This window comes from Musca autumnalis, unplaced genomic scaffold (genome assembly GCF_047663935.1).
Source record: "Musca autumnalis isolate F117 unplaced genomic scaffold, ASM4766393v1 scaffold_1, whole genome shotgun sequence".
Lineage (NCBI taxonomy): Eukaryota > Metazoa > Arthropoda > Insecta > Diptera > Muscidae > Musca > Musca autumnalis.
In genome coordinates, this window is record NW_027411644.1 from 153169313 (window position 1) to 153187206 (window position 17894).

The 17894-nt window shown below is 37.8% G+C and overlaps 1 protein-coding gene across 9 annotated transcripts in view; it reads right to left on the reverse strand.

Annotated features, from left to right (window-relative positions):
• The window catches only part of jvl (javelin-like), a 265268-nt gene that overhangs the window by 221137 nt on the left and 26237 nt on the right, over window positions 1-17894 (reverse strand). For 3 of the 9 annotated variants that reach the window (XR_012408897.1, XM_073958523.1, XM_073958528.1), the window contains exon 1: window positions 4402-5583. The exons of 5 other annotated variants lie outside the window; for them this stretch is intronic. Coding sequence is in view for 3 of the 4 variants with exons in the window: in XM_073958523.1 (XP_073814624.1) it covers window positions 4402-4404 (3 nt within the window). In the remaining variant the exon portion in view is untranslated. Of the gene's footprint in view, window positions 1-4401; window positions 5585-17894 lie in introns of those variants that run through there. One more of the 9 variants, XM_073958527.1, reaches the window with a different exon arrangement.

A 17894-nucleotide genomic window follows, 5' to 3' on the forward strand; every position in this document is an offset into this window, starting at 1 on the left:
GATAGACGAACACCTCCGCCCTGAGAACCAACAGTATCACCTTGTTCATCATTGTCAATACAGACGAAGGTGGAGGTAATCACACTATGAAGTCCGCCGTTATCACTTTGTCCATTAAACGGTACGTTTACCGAATTTTTAACAATATGCTCAAAATAGTTAACTTCGGGGACGCAAACATGTCTTTTTTCTACTTAATCATAAGATTCAACTCTAGAATACTTCTGCCAACCCGTCTATGCAAATCCAAATTCCTTATGAAAGACTCCGATATGACCACGAGATCGTCAAGATACCCGGTTATTCCTAAAAATCTACGAATTTCTTTATCAATTCAAGTATTCTCAGGGTCACTATGTGTTGCCGCATTTCCAATAACATGTCCTAAATATTTAACTTCAGAGACATAAAAGTGTTATTTTCTACATTAATCGTAAGAACCGTCTGCCTACTCCTGGCAAACCGTCTGAGCACATCCAAATGCATTTCGAATGTTTTCGATATGACCAGTAGTGGAATTCAGCAACTCATTTTCCGAATTACCCACAAAAATCGATAAAATTAAAATGCTTATAAATTCGGTAATTAACGAAAATTTCCTGTAAGTTAACAAGCAAAATAAAGTTGTCGTGTAGTCCTGCCGATAGCAACAGTGTTGTTAACTTTTATTGATAAACTTCATTCATAATTCTGCGTTTAAATTGTACCGATTTTTATCGGTAACTCAGAAAAGGAGTTACAGAATTCCACTACTGAAGATAGTCAAGCTAGACGAACACCTCTGCTCTGTAACTCATTTTTTGAGTTACCGGCAAAAATCGGTAAAATTAAAACGCAAAATTATGAATGAAAAGTGTCAATAAAAGTTGACAACACCGTTGCAATCGGTAGGATTTAGCAACAACTTTATTTTGGTTGTTAACTTACCGAAAATTTTCGTTAATTACCGAAATTATAAGCATTTTAATTCTACCGATGTTTGTCGGTTTGTGGGTTCCACCGTGGTGCAATGGTATGCACGCCCGCCTTGCACGCGGAAGGTCGGTGGTTCGATTCCCCGGCCAGGCAACATCAAAAATTTGTCAACGGTGGCAAAATACCCCTCAGTAATGTTGGCGACATTTCCTGAGTATTTCAGCCTTGAAAAACTTCTCCACAAGTGGTGTCTTAAGACTCGCCGTTCGGACTCGGCGATAAACAGTAGGTCCCATATCATTGAGCTAAATATGAATCGGGGTGCACTCATTGATATGAGAGAAGTCTCCCTTGTCCCGTATGGGATGTTGTGGAACAATGTTTTGTTTGTTGATGTTTGTCGGTAACTCGAAAAATGAGTTACAGACTTCCACTACTGAGGTCCGCCGGTATCATTTTGTCCATCAATCGAGACATGGTCTAAGGGACATTGCATAGCCCGAATGGAATGACCTTAAAGTATTATAGGGGTCTTCCCAGGAACTGTAATTGTTCTTTTCCTGAAACTTCTGGCCCAAAAGAATCGTTCGGCAACATACTGAACATTGCGTAAATTTGAAACAAGTGATATTGGTCACCCAGAGTGACGGAATAAAGCTACAACTTCGAGAGCTATCAAGCTTTTCATATGAACTTTTCGATGGCAGGGGAAACGAGGAAATGCCGCTACTTTATACGTAGACTGACAGATAATATTTATATGCTTAGAATACAACAAATTCTGAATTTTTGCGAGGGAGTGAACTGATATGGTCTACGTTTGGAAAATTGGACAAAATATTACAATAGTTAAATTTTGAATCGAATCAGTTGATCCGCTCGAGAGTTATTGTGCGCTGCAGCCAGACAGACAGATGGACATGGTTAAATCGACTGACATGTATCGACTGCAGAAGATACGCGGAAATTCCGCTGCTTTATAGGTAGATTCATCGATAATATCCTTGCTTAGAATAGGAAGGAAGGAAACAGACCAATAATTTTGTTCATATTTTGCTTTTGTACTAGCGACTGGTCAAAAAAACTTCTGATATGCCAGTCTATAACTGCTACCGTGTATTCTGACGGAATTCAGATGACAAAACCTAAATTTCTCCCATAAATCTATTTCGTGAAAAAGATTTTCGTCTAGACTGGAGAAAACGAAAAGTCCTATTGCCCCATTAAAATCCTTCTTCCCAAATTTAAAAAAAAGGCATTTTGCACCACTGTACTCCACAATAATTAAATTATGGAATTGTAATATGAAGCACGATTACCTACGGTAAAAATTTCAAGACCATCTGAGACTTGTCCCTAAACTTCACATAAATGCAACAATTTTGTGCGTTAAGGGAAATGGCCCTAGATATTCCACTGACATTTCAAAGAGCCGCTATGTAAAAAATCTAATTTATTTTTTTTACAAACAAACGCGGTTTTGTGTGGTTCGTGGCTTAAGGTTATTTTGTGACATTCAGAATACAGCTGACAATAAGTTAAGTTTCTCCGAGAAATCTATTCCCAGGAAAAGAGCTATCGTCTATTAAAATCCTTCTTCCCTAATTTATAGAAATAGCGGATTGTTAGTTGGCGACAATAGAAGTTATGGGAACTTTCAGGGTCTCTATGAAGCACCACAATAATAAAATTATGTCATTGTAATATGCAACACGACTACCTGAGGAAAAAATCTCCAAACAATTTCAGACTTGACCTTAAACTGCACATACATAAGTGCAAAAATTTTGTGCAGGAGGGAGTGACCCTAAATATTGAACTGACATATCAAACATCTTCTATGTAAATAAATAAAATCTTATTTAGTTTATTTTTTACAAACAACAACACAGTTTTGCGTGGTTCGTGGATTTTGGTTTTCTTTTAATTTCGTTGACCATATCTCGCGAAGTGTGTGTGTGTGGCCTTCCGAAATACTTAAACAACTATACTGTTTAGTCATAAATTTTAAAATATTTTCTAGAGCATTATATCGTCGGTGCCGTGCTTAAGTGTTCCATACGCCATTTGCCGGATTCGAGAAAAACTCAAGTTAATGTTTGAGTCCATACAGTCTAAAAGTGGTGGAAAAATTCAATACTTTAAGAGCACAATTGTAATTAACTAAACTCAAAGAATATGCATATTAGAAGTTGATTTTATACAGATATCTGTTATAGTCTAGAACTAATGGCCAATTTTTATAATTGCAAAAAGTTGCACCAAGCCACATTTTTGAAGTGCTACCAGTCCTTTAAAAAATTTGTTCCATACGCCACATTTTTCGTAACTTCACAAAATTGTGCAATTTTTTGTTCCAAACGCCATCATTTTTGGCGCGGAACAATTCGTTTTTATCTCTTTTTGATCCATACCCCAAACCACATGGATATGGAATTAAAAAGTTCAAAGTTGTTTTGTTGCATACGCTAGGCTTTATGGATATGGAACAAAACGACAAATTTTTCGGTGTCGCAAGGCGGATATGGAACATATTGGCATCTGAATATCTCAGAAACTATAAGAGTTAGAGGAAAATCGAATAAAAAATCTGAAAAATCATGGTTCAAAACCTTGAAAGGTACATTTATCTCAAAATGTCAAAAATGGCGTATGGAACACTTAAGTATGACACCGACGATATGTTTGTTTCCTTTATCTTAGTGCCATAAGTTATCGGAACCGAATGTTTTTTATTAGACTTATGCAGTAGAGACGTTTTAAAACTGAGTTTTGTGCCGTCAATAAAGAACCTCTAACCATCCTGCTGTATATTGTATATCCATCAATTTGTCTGCATCGGGACAATACACGTTATTTGTATCAGTGCTATAAGCGATCGGAGCCGAGGGTTTTTATTAGAATTATGCTGGCCGTTTTAAGCTATGTTTTGAGCTGTCAATAAAGAGTCTCTAGTCATTATTTAGAACAGCAAAAAGAATCAGTACGTTAACATCAGTCCGCCAGGTTCAGAACTAGCTCCGTAGCTATCTGCAAAATTCCAGTTAGGCTGTGGCCAAGCCATCAAGTAATGATGGCCGTCATTGATCATAAATTGTTACGAAAGATCGTACATGACACAATAACACTTGGGAATAAATCTCCGAGAATAATTTAAGATAGCTGTTGCCGCTGTTAAAACTCCCAGAAGCGGCACAATCCACCGGCAAACGTTTAAATTCCTGACATACCTATCAATATATTCCCCTGTAAAAAAATAGGTACGATAAGAGGAAATTCTTCTTTTGTTGTTGTATAGAAACGATGAGAAAACAAAAGAATGGAAGAAATTTCTTTAAACAAAGAGAAGCAGTAAGAAAATCAAAATGCAGAAATGTAGCTTACACACACCCACACACACAAATAATATACCACTCACACATCTGAAAAAATATCCCGGTATAAAAAAACAAAAGAATCGACGAATAAAGTGAAATGTTTACGAACCATTTAAACGGGGCAATTGAAGGCGTATGGCATACGGCTTTTCTGCTGCTGATGATGATGATGATAATAACAGTTACCAGCCACCACTAATGTTGGTGTAGGCGGGAGCAGCAGCGGATGTGCAGCAGGGTGTAAAGAAATTCCAACATGTTATACCACCGTGCCACAATGTGGATAGACAATAATTAACTCAGGTCGGACGACGGAGGAAGGTGAAAATTGCTGCAATAACGGCTTCTGGTTATGGTTCTTGATCTTAGTTTTTTTTATTTTCAAATAATCCACATCAAAGACGTTGGTTTTCAAATTGCAACTTTTTTGTTTGTTAGGACCTCTTTTAAACAAAAGACGTTGTTGATATGTAATCCAAATGATAAGTAATTTTTTAAAACAGATTTCACTTTTTTTAATTTTCTTGTGGCTCTCTGAGCTATTTTGTGGTTATTTGCTTGTTGGCAATCAATAAAATATCATTCATATCTTTTCCATTTTTTTCGTAATTTGTATGCTTTTTCACAACAAAAACAAAAAACTTTCACAGATCTTTTAAATATTTTTTCGGTATTTATTTAGCTTTAAAATTTTGCTGTTGTTGTTTTGTGCTTCTCTTGTAAATTATTTAAAAATTTTTGTTAAATACTTATTTTTTTGTAAAATTAAACACAAACAAATACAAAACATTCACTATTTACTTAGCCAGCAATAACAACTTTTTTCACGTTTCGTTTCACTGGCTTTTGGGGTTTTAGCATTGACGGGATATGACGTCAAAATCTGGTAAAACAAGTTGTTGCTCTCAGCGCCGCCAGATTCTTTCTTTCTTTCTTCTTTGCAATACTGGCAACAAAAAGTGACAGCCGACACAACACATTAGACAATTTCATGAAAAACGCCGGAAAATTGGAAAATTATTTTTGTTAAATTCACTCAAAGATTTCCACGAAAACTATGACCAAATATTCTTCTACTATTTTTTCTTTTTTCTCCAATCACACACACGCATCTCTACATAAATAAACCAAAAATATGCGATACGTTTACGTATCGTTTAAACGTCCACGTCTTCGTCGTAGGGTATAGCCAGTCATAACAAAACAATAAAAAAAGACACCTTTTACCCGAAAAAGACGCGACTAGCGTGGCTATGTTGTACGCGTTTTGGTTATGATGTGACAACTGAACATTTTAGCCTTCATACAAACCAAAATGGGGAGTACGAACTGAGCGCTCTCCCAATCTCTACTCTGCTCTCATATTGAAAATATTGTTCTCTTGTGTGTTTTCCATTTCTCATTTTTGTATCGGCGAGAGTTAGTGGTATTACTCAAACAATTGCTGTGGGTTAGTGAAGGCTGCAAGACCTGCATGTTAGTGGCTAAATATCTGTGGGGATTGCTATGGAAACAAAGTAGCCAGATTTTTTCCACAACTTATTACGATTGGACGAGAAAACTTAACTTGAGCGGTAAATTAGTTACATATTTGTGTCCCCAACAAAAAATGTCATTGCCAAATAACGGGTTTTATAGTAATTTCTCGTAGTCGTAACTACTTACAAATTAACATACTAACCCATTATTTTAACTAGTAAGAAAGTATCAGTCAGCTGAGCCGACAGAGATATACCCTCAGCCACGTAAAAAAGGTAACACAATACTTCTGTAGGTTTTTTAGCTGTTGGGAAAATTTTCCAGGATGGAAAGGGCCCCAAAAAACTACATGTTGCAACAAAATTCAGAATGATCCAAGACGAGTGCATTTTTTCCAAACTTTGGGTAGGGTGTACCCATAGGAGTGATCCGATGTAGTACATATTCGGACCTAATACAAATCTGTAGGAAATATTTTTTTCTTTATTAGTCTATGGGCCATTATTACAAGTCTTCTTTTGTTAAATTTTGGATTTACCGAACAGATTTACAGCGTTCCGCTTAACTTAAAGTTAAAGTGGTGATTGAATTTCAAGGAGGAGTTTCTTGGCGTTAACTTTCAATATAAAAATTATATTTTTAATGCCTCAAAATTGGTTTATTTTGCGTTTTCAAATCCATCAGATAGTAAAAGAACACATATAATAATGGCCCTATGGATATTTTCCTTACAGACTATATAATTAAATATGTTGTACTTAATTTTCTAAATTTAAATATATTACAATTTTACTTTTCAATTTACAAAGTTTGAGCTAAATCGATTTCTCTCTTAAAGGGTTATTTTACACATTAGCCACTTTAGGTGGTGCCGGTAGGATTTTCTGGACTTTTTGGGTCATTATATCAGGAAGTATGGACTTTCCCACGAAAAAAATTACAACGTCGTAACAGGGGCCGCAAGTGCAACCTGCTGCGTCACCAATTAATAAGATCAGAGAGGAGTTGTTAAACTATACTTTTTTCAAATTTTGTGTGGGAGGTACTCAAATGAGTGGACCGATATAGTCCATATTAGAACTCGATCTATGCCTGAAAGCAATATTACCAATAGCAAAGTTTGGCTCAATTCCGTTATTCCCTCCTAGAGTTTTCATGCCCACAATCTTGGCGAAAAATTTTGAACCTTTGTGGGGGAGGTACCGGAAGGAGTGGACCGATATGGTCTATTTTCGAATTTAAACTAAGTTTGGACAAAATATTGAAAGACCCAAAATTTTAACCAAATATGTTGATCCGTTCGAGAGTTATCGTGCACTCCAACTACGACACATGGTATTATATGGGTTGTTTGCAGTTTTTGTGCTGATTTCTAAGGATATATGGACCTGCTCCTGAAAAAAATTATATCGTCGGTATATGGGGGTAGTGAATACAAGTGGCTGCAACAAAAATCAAAGCGCTTCGAGAGCAGGCCTTAAACTGCACTTAAGCAAAATTGTGTGTGGGAGGTACCCGAAAGAGTGAACCAATAGGGTCCATATTGGAACCTCACCTATGTCTGGTAGAAATGTCACGATGTGCAAAGTATGGACTTATTCGGTTACTCCCTTCAAGAGTTATCGTGCGGACAATTTTTCCGAACATTTTTGAACTTTTGTGGGGGAGGTACCTGAAGGAGTGGACCGATATGGCCCATCTTCGAACTTAAATAAAATTTGGACAAAATATTTCGATACCCAAATTTTGAACCGAATCGATTGATCCGTTCGAGAGTTATCGTGCGCACCAGCCAGACAGACGGACAGACAGACAGACAGACGGACGGACATTGCTAGATCTACTCAAAATTGTCTGAAACGGATATCGTACAAACATACTTGGGGTCTAAAACCATTATTTCGATGAGGCACATTTTTGGCCGTATCAAAGTGTAAATACCCTTATTAGCCTAAAGGCTGAGGGTATAACAAGGGCATGTCGCCATGAATAACTGGTTATTCAATGGCACCTAGAAATTAAAAAATAAGCTAAAACAAATAAAAAAAGTATCAGTCGGCTTTGCCGACAGAGATATACCCTCAGCCTGTTTGAATTGAAACACTTCTTTAACAAAAAATTTATGTATTTAGAGGGTTTTCAGAATTTTGGGCGCACGAACTTGCCGACAAAAATATGGATTTTGATTAAAGCTCAAAATGTTTATGGAAGTGGTACCTTAAGAAATGGACCTGGCAAAATCCATTTTGGAAGTGGGTCTTATTTTGGGAGTCATTCGTCTCGATAGATATCGCTCCCACCAGTTATTTCAGTTGGTCAGCATACAATTTAGACCTTTGGACCATTATATCAGGAAATATGGATTTGCCCAAGAAAAACATGTTATCGCTGTAAGCAGCGACACTAGGAGTACGTTCGGTAAAAATTCCCAAGGGATCCTCGAACACTTAAACAAAAATGTTGAACATTTGTGTGGTTGGTACCCCAAGGAGTGGACCGTTATGGGCACACCTAAGCTTAGACACAGTATTTTGATATCCAAAGTTTGGACCAAATCGGTTGCTCCGTTTAGAAGATATCGCGCGTACCATTTTAGCCAATATTTTCGAACTTTCGTTAAGGAGGTACCAGAAGAAGTGGTCCTATGTATAAGCACCACCTTCGAATTGTATATACTATTCGAAGAAATATTACGATATGCAAAGTGTGGACCAAAGCAGTATTCGGTTCGAGAGTTGTCGTACGCACAAGCACACTTGCTTGCCGGCAACAAATTTGTACCTTCGTAATAGGGGCATGAGTGCAACCGGAGTGGACCGAACTAGATTTACGTTTGAGCAAAATATTACGACTGCCAAATGTATGTCGGGTGGAAAAATATTACAATGTGCAAAGTATGGACCAAATCGGTCAGTCCCTTCGAGCGTTATCGTGCGCATAATTTTTACGAAAAAATTGAACAAGGGTGGACCGATATGGCCCATCTTCGAACTTAAACTAAGTTTGGACAAAATATTACCAATCCGTTCGAGAGTTACGGCGCGCTCCAGCCAGCCAGGGAGGCAGACGGACGGATATTGCTAAATAGACTCCAAATTGTCTGAAAGGGAATTCGTCCAAACATACCTGGCGTCTAAAACCATTATTACCCTTCAACCCTCCGGCCAAGTTAGCATTGTTGGATAATCAATTATATGTGTGGACGCCAGATGTACGTGGAATTTAGGAAGAAGTCCAAGCTTAGAGTGAAACAGGGAGTTCCCCAAGGTAGGTTGGTGTCTCCCCAACTGTTTAACCTCTACCTCTCCTGTTCCAGACGGCATTGTAATCGTAACGTATGCGGATGATTGTACGATCTTGGCGTCAGGTACCTCCCTTAATGTCATTTGTGAAGCACCCCACACTGTTTGAGAACATCGAGCAGACAGCCCTCCGCCCAAGTTGGCAATGTTGGATAATCATTTATATGTGTGGACGCCAGTTGTAAGTGGAATTTAGGAACAAGAAGTCCAAACCCAGTAAAGTGAAACAGGGAGTTCCCAAGATGGGTGATTCCCTGGAAGTGTATAACCACTACCACTGTTGTATACCGCCCCACCCCTCCAGACGGCATTGAGATAGTAACGTATGCGGATGATTGTACGATCTTGTCAGATACCTTTCCTGATGTAATATGTGAAAGCCTGAACTCCTATTTGGTAAGCTATGCGGCACCAGTGCAACGCGATGGAAGAATATTCAAACCTGTCAGAATGCCGCTTGAGTACCGCATGTCCACATGAGGAGACAAATATTCTTCCAGTACAGCAATGAAATGGGAGCAACTGGAGTTTAGCCGCTCATCCCAATTTTTTTTTTTAATTTACAGTTTTTTTTTAATTGGCCGGCCTTCGGCCGGCGATTTAAGACTTTCTCCTATGGACAGGAGCAAATCTAGGGCAAGGGAACACAATTTTTTTCTAATTTAAAAATTTTCTCTTATTAAGTGGCTTTTTACAAGGGAATTTTTGGAACTTCAAATGCCCATATCTCCTTCCCAAAAAAAATTATGTGTACATTCGTGATCAGGGAAGTGAAATCTACTTGTAAAAAAAATTTCATCAAAATCGGAGCTGAGCGGCTAAACTCCAGTTAAGCCATGAAATGGCATGCTTTATTTGCAGTACTTGCTCCTAATCACAATATGGTGATTTAATTTTTTTACTAGTCTTTTTAAACACTACATAGTCTTCTAATGGTCTATTTTTACCTCCTCACTCTGGAAAAAAGAACATAAATACAAATAAATACAGTTTTGGGTGAAATTTTTGGTTATAAATGGCAGTTTGTAATGGCAACACCGAGAAAAACTAAAATTCAGTAACACAATGAAGAGAGCTGTCTGTAAAATACCCTCAAATAAAATGAATCATAACAAACTTGTTTGCTCTTCCTCTCTCAAAATATATTTTTCTTAAAAATGCAGAGAAGGTGAGAGAAGTAGCAATAACCAAAATGTATCTAGCAGATACAAGTCTCAGCTAAACATACGGCTGAATAGGGGAGTCACCATGCAAAACTTTCTATTTTTGTTTTGTTTCTTTTCTTTTAGGGGCTAGAGATTAAGACCAAAAAACACAAAAATTAAGAAAAAAACTCGTTTTTCCAGATTGAGATATTTTTTTGTTTATTTCCTAATTAATTAATAAAATAATTTAATTATTTATTTGTTAAATTAAACCATAAACAATGCCAACAAATAAAGCTGACTTGAGGTTGCTGTCTTTTCGATTCAGCATTTATTGTTTCTCTCGCAAGTAATTGACAGAACGACAGATACTTTCAACTACTCACAAAAACTCGAAGAGACAGATAATAATAAATAACAGAGATGGGAATGCTTTTGCATTTTTGCATTTTTAAATTACACTTAAAAAATGGTTTTTAATTTTGATCATTGTTGTCTTTTGTTCATATTTTCAGATAGTATAAAACTTTATTCGAATAAGATTCCGAGATTTATCTATAAGAAGACAATACTTACATATGACGAAAATTCATTAGAATTATATGGTCTGTTCCGAAACTGCAAGAATCTACTAATGTTTGCTATTTTTCAATATCATAATGGAAAAATTGTTTTTTTTTTTTTTTTCCTTTATTATTCCACTTGGGAACATAGGGCTTCTACAAGAGTTTTATATAGAGGTTTATTGTGGAAAAATTGTTATCGTAGTAAAAAATTTTAAATTCTTGCAGGTTCTGGAACAGACATATAAGTTACTACCATCGGCAAAGCTATAACTAAAACACAAGAAGATAGTAATGTTTCCACTTTTCGACCAGAAGGGACAAAACAAACGCAAATTGAAACAAAGTGGAAAACGTTATATAGTGCCTCAAAATCTCCGAACTTTTTTTGAGAAGCTTTATATGGTTTTTTTAGATTGTACCGGCGAAAATCAAAACTTTTGTCGTCTGCGATTTCGAAAATTTGGTGGGACTTAATAGCAGAGATATCAAAACTATGGTGGAGCTATGTCAAAGTTAATTATTTTGACAGGTGCATATCTTCCAATCCGTTAAAATTTTGAATTATTCTCTAATGTAAAGTTGTATCTCTTGTAGAACAAACATTTTGAACACATAAAATCAATAAAACTATGCTATTCAAGCCTTTCCGATAAGCTAGTTGGTGCAAAGGTTCACGTTTGTACCTTTGTAGGTCGTAAAGACCTTTCCTGATGGGGGAATTCGGTCCACAAAATTGTGGCAACCATGCACCCAAGCAGATACATGGGCAACAACATGATTGGCTGGTGTTCTGACAATATTCTTTCACTGTGAAGCACTAACGACTTTTGCATGCCAACCTGGCGCCGTACAGTCAGCCAACAAGATTTCTTTATAAGCTACCAGATTGTCGGCAGCGAATTTAGGATCATAGAATATTGGCAATTCTGATGTTATAGCAAAAATAAACTGTCGGACGATATACCCAATATTTTGGGGTAGTTAGTTAGTGGTTTAAATCAAGGTGTCATCTACCTATATGTTCAGAAAAAAAAAAGCTTTTATCAGTAGTTCAAGTAGTAGCCACCAAGTAGCCTACAGTGCAGTAGAAGATTTGTTTTCATACTCCTCAGATGAAACAATAAACAATATAATCAGAGGGTGTAGAATTTTATAACGAAGAGATTAAACAGTTCCGGAGATATCACCACACACTGGGGAACTTCCAGTTTCGATTACTCTATATCCCCTTCGATACGTCAAGTAGAGTTGGGCAATCTAGTTCCCGGAGCGCATCGATCTTTCTTTCCTTTTGGGAAAAGGAACTAGTTTCTCAATATAGTTCCATAGTTCCAAATAGTTCCGAGAGCGATATAGTTCAATGTGTCTTTCTCTTTCATAGTTCTTTCTGTTTCCTTCATTCCAAATAGTTCCGAGAGCGATATAGTTCCATGAATCTATATGAATTATTGTTCTTTTTGTTTCCTTCGTTCCAAATAGTTCCGAGAGCGATATAGTTCTATGAATCGTTCTGAATTATCGTTTGGTGGAATTGATATAATAATAATAAATAAATTGCAGCGATGATACGCGCATGTATTTACGTTTATTTGCCAATGTGGCAGAATCTGAAAACTTAACACAACGAAAAAGGATCGACGTAGGTGATAAATTAATGGAACGAGGTGAACAAAAGGAACTATATACATATGCTAAAGGAACTATATAAAAGCAAGAGCTGGATATAGTTCCAATAGTTCCTTATTCGGAATAGTTCCTTGGAACTAGTTCGTTGCGGAACTAGACAACTCTAAGGTCAGGAGCCACCACGTGCGGGCTTTTCTGGTTCAGTCCTCGATCGATGTGCGGGTATGGAATGTAATATTGTTGTAGCACCATGTGTTTCCAGAGTTCATGCTTATCTTGAACAACTGGGCTATTGCTTCTTACGACCGGAGAAATAGTCCATAAAGAATCGTAGCTTTTCATCCAATTGCTTAAGCATTTAGATTGCGGGTGGGTCTAAGGCTTTCGAAGATTTTGCGTTTAGGATATCATCTGTAAAATTGCTGATGATAATTTTTGGTGAAACCTCCTGGGCTTGGTGGCTTTTATACGGGGTAGCACAAAACTACTCTCCGCCCTGTAACTCTCGGTATGTTATATAAACTTCCGGTTAAAATATCACGCGCAACCCTTCAGATCTAAAACTGTCACACCGTTGAATGTGACAAACACTATGTCTTCCTTCTTTCCCGGATTCGTGAGTGATTGGAACGTTGCCACAATTTACTCACTTCTGTAAAAAAAATTGCATTGCTTCAGGTTGTCTGCCAATTGGGAGATCCTCTTCATCTACTAACCTGTTGCCTTCAAGAGTGAGTTTCCTCACTCTTATTCTCATAGGAGAGTTTACGCTTGCAGCAGAGCAAAATGTGAGGTAGTTTTTATTCCCTCAGCCGGTCCACTCTTTCCACAATTTTTTTTCGCTAAAATGGTGCGCACGATATCTCTTGAAGGTATTAACCGTTGTGGTCCAAACTTTGAACATCGTAATATTTTGGTCACTCTTTCGGGTACCTCCCACACAAAATTTCAAAATTTTTGGCACTAGTGCTGTATAGGAGCATTTCTCAGATCATGAAATTTTTTGCAGTTGTGTTCGCAAGGATCTTTTACGGCTGTATTTTTCGGCTCTGACTAGGCCTAGACTTTTTGTCTCTTAGGTATAACATTGATCGGTATGCCCTTTATACAATCTTATATTTACACCTTTTTATGCGATTTTCAATATGTCAATATGTCAACAATTAATAGAATAGAACATATGGAACTCCGTTTAGAGGGTTGAAAGGAAAAAACAATTAATGGTACTCACATAACGTAAAGGACACCCATTTAAATTACTTCCCTCTCAGCTTCACTTAGCGAGCAACACAACACCCATTTGACAAAACCACAACAAAGACCAAAGAACCCGCATCAAAGGGATCAAAACAACAACAATTGTGTACATAAACACCCTTGAGCGGCCAATAAACAAAGTATGTACGAATGTGTTACTCAAATGGCATTGCATAAAACAAGGAACGCAACACCAACAGCAACAACAACAATACTTAGTTGGCTGTTAATTTTCAAGATCTTTGAAATTGATTTGTAAACAAAAATTCTAAAAATGAAATCGAAATTGATTTTAGTCATTTATTTTCGACGAAATCGAAACCCATATAAAGCACACACTTGAGTAAGGACAGGGCAGATACAAAGGGTGCAATGATCTTTAGAACAAAACAAAAACAAATAGTAATAATAACGATGACAACAACAACACCAACAACAAAACAATATTTATTCTAAAGTAGCGGTCACATTTAAATTCATGATAGGCAACCAACAAAACATATCTATAAAAAGAGAAAACTCCTCATACAGAGAATCGTAGGGACAGACGGACAGGGCAAGCGGAGCACGTGTTTCTTTTAGAACAAAACGGACGCGCCAAACAAGAATAAAAGTGCATTCTATGTGCGTGACAACTTCTTTCCGTTGTACAAAAGTCCTCTCCACCCAATCCAAAGGTCGCCATAGTTCCGTCCCGGCTAGTTTTTGTAAGAAGTTTGTTTATATCGTACAGATAGAACAACAGAAAAAACAACACCACAGCAGAGATACTCAATTAAAATTTTGATAAGGTCACACACACAGAAGGTGTCATAGAAATATCCCTCAATAAAATGCATTCTTTAGTCTGTTGTTGTTGTTGTTCCGTTGGTTGGTGGGTTATTTTGTTTGACTGAAGGGTTTTTTGATCAGATAAACCGACCGGCAATTGTTAACCAACCAACAAACAAAACGCTAAATAAACACACAACGGTCAAATCAAGTGAAGGGCCCGTCTCTTTCTTCATCAATAAAAATTTTTCAAAATATTTTCAATTTCATTTGAAGAAATCCACAAATAAAAGCTCTTGTTTAATATTTGTTCGTGATGTAGTCGATATATTTGTATTGTGTTATTTACGATTGTTTACAGTATTGGGCAAAAGTAATCGGCAGATTGGTATTTGTATCTGTATCTGTCATGTTACAAATATCTCAAACAATAAACGGTTGTTAAGGTCGCCAAAATATTTAAAAAATCCCTAAATTTGATTATAAAAGTAATAAAGACAACTAAATAAAAATGCCATTTTTTGTTATGCTTAAAATTATATTTAATTAAAGCAAAATTAATAAATTCCTTGTTAAAGTGAATGTATAAATTGCTTTGAAAACCACACCAGTTGTGTAATGATGGTTATTCCGTTATGATGATTATATCCAATCTGATAACTTGATAAATCTCAAATCGCCCTAATTTGCCAATATCCATTGACTCCGATCCGCAACGGAACTGTTCATTAGCATTCTTATTTCCTATGTTGTAATGATCCGGACCTTACACAAAGTGACGATTGATTTTAGAGTCTTCAAGGTGTTGTTGCAGTTCAAAAACCGCAGCTGACCTGTCAGTGGGCATTTATATTAGTTATCAGTTTTGCAGCTTTTTTGATTGCAAAGATCTCGGCATGAAAGGAACTACAATTATCGTTCAACTTGTATGAGAGCCATAAGTTAAGGTTAACGCTTGCTCCTGTTGCCGTTTCCATCGTAGAGTTATAACAGTGTTTTTACTTTATGTTCATCTCCAGTTCCAGCAAGTACTACAATGAAAGGATCAAAGGAACGATCTTTGTCTCCTCATGTAGATGACCCACTGAATACATGAGGAGGCACCCTGTTGCAGTTCTCAGGGCCGCATTCTGACAGGTTTGAATATTTTCCCATCGCTTTCCACAGACCGACCTATCGCATTATATGTGGTAAACATGGTTTTTTATCTGCACCACAAGTAATGCCTAATGAGGACCTTGTTCCTACATCTCAGCTTGTCGCAGATAGTTGTGTCATGCGCTTACGAAACGAACATGCTGTCGAATGTAACCCCTAGAATTTTGGGATAATTTATGATTGAAATTCTTCTACCATCGACCATGACATTAAACTCTGTTCTCAACTCTGTCGTCCATGTGATGAATAGAGTGGCCGCAGATTTAGTGACGGAAATTTGCATATTCCTCGTGTGGAAAAAGGTGGTAAGAACAGTCAAATGACATCAGCGAAGGTAGCTGACACCAAGATCGTGCAATCGTCGACATACGTTACGACCTCAATGCCACCTGAATGGGCGGAATACACGAGAGTTAGAGGTTAAGCAGTTCCGGAGATATAATCCCATCTTGGAGAACTCCTGTTTCACAGGGCTTAGACTTCTTATTCCTGAATTCTACGTACGACTGGTGTTCACACATATAATTGATTATCCAACTTAGGCGAAGGGTTGTCTGCTCGATCTTCTCAAACAGCGTGGAGTGCTAACAGTATCAAAAGCTTTTGATAAGTAAAGCACCACTATCACTGTTCTATAAAACGGCTTGCTCTGGTCGAAACCTCGCCTAATATGTGTGGAGATGACGTGCAGCGCTATTGTCGTGCTCTGCTGTTTACGGAATTCATGCTGACGATCGGCAGCTGTCTAACTATTTTTAACGCTGGGGAGGACTAAAGCCTCAAGGGTCTTTGCTACGGGCAAAAAAAGCGAAATCGATTCAGCTTTGCTGGCATCCTTGCCTGGCTTCAGTAGCGGGACCATCCTGCTCACTTTCCAGACTTCCGAAACAATGTGGTGGTTAGCGGCATGTTGAGAATATTAGTGAGACTCCCGGCACATTCAGCTATTTCAGCATTACCATGGAGATTCCATCATGATGACATTCACAGCATCATCCATTGTAACTTGTGGTGGTTCATCCTCAAAGAGATCTAATGCAACGCCGTACTCTGCTCTTCGCCCTGTCACTTCCGCAGGCTTGACAATAAGTTACGCACCTCTTCGGATCTGTCAGTTTAACATCGCCAAACGTGACTGAGATCCTATCATCCTTCTGTTCAGGGTTCGGTAGTGACTTAGCCATTACCCACAATTCATTTACTACGGCTCCAATGTTGCAACTCTTCAAATGATTTAACCACTTGTTCCGCTTATGCTCACCGACCAACCCGTTAACTTCCAGGGTCAGGTACATGACTCTGGGGTCACTGGGATTGGCACGACGAAGCTCATCACGCTCATTTGCATTTGCTCTTTTTTTATCCCAGTAGTAATCTCGATCGTCGTAGAAATGCAGCGTGACCATATTCAGAGCTGCGCCATGACATTATCTCGTTGAGCCGGAGTGTAATCACGTCTGGCATTAATTACTTAAGTAGTTAAAATCTTCAGGAGCAAGGTAAGGTTCCGACAACTTTGACCACATGTTACTAAATAAGAAGGGTATTCTGGGTCCGTCGTGGTGCAATGGTATGCACACCCGTCTTACACGCTGAACATAGTGGTTCGATTCCCCGGCCAGGCAACATCATATTTTCAACGGTGGCAAAATACCCCTCAGTGTAATGTAGGCGACATTTCTTGAGTATTTCAGCCATGTAAAACTTCTTTACAAGTGGTGTCAAGCCCTTCGGACTCGGCGATAAACAGTAGGTTTCATATCAGTGAGCTAATATGAATCGGAGTGCACTCATTGATATGAGAGAAGTCTCCCTTGTCCCGTCTGGGATGTTTGTGGAACAATTATTATTATTCTAGGTGCGCCAACTGACACGAGATTGTAACGGGTGCTGGAAATTGGAAATTGGAAAAAGGTTAACCATTAGGTTTCTGTTTCCCGACTTCCGAAACACGAGTTTCATTTTCTACTCGAATTCTAGCAGGAGTACTCCTGCGTGTGGAACAAAAGAGATCGAGTATCGAAAGATATCGAAAAATACGCACGAAATCAAGCAGAACCTTAACCGTGATTTGTTTAAAAATCCCTCCGGCAATTTTTAAGTTTTTTGATTTTTCTTTCAGATTTCTAGTTTCTGAATCCGCAATATCTTGCCAGGTGTAAGCACCCGTCATTTAAAGTTAGTTCAGGCGCACTTTGTCCCTCCTAATATTTCTTCCAGACATAGGCCAGTTTCGAATACGGACAATATTCAATCTTTCAGGTAACTCACAAAAAATACTTCATTCGGACAACTCTT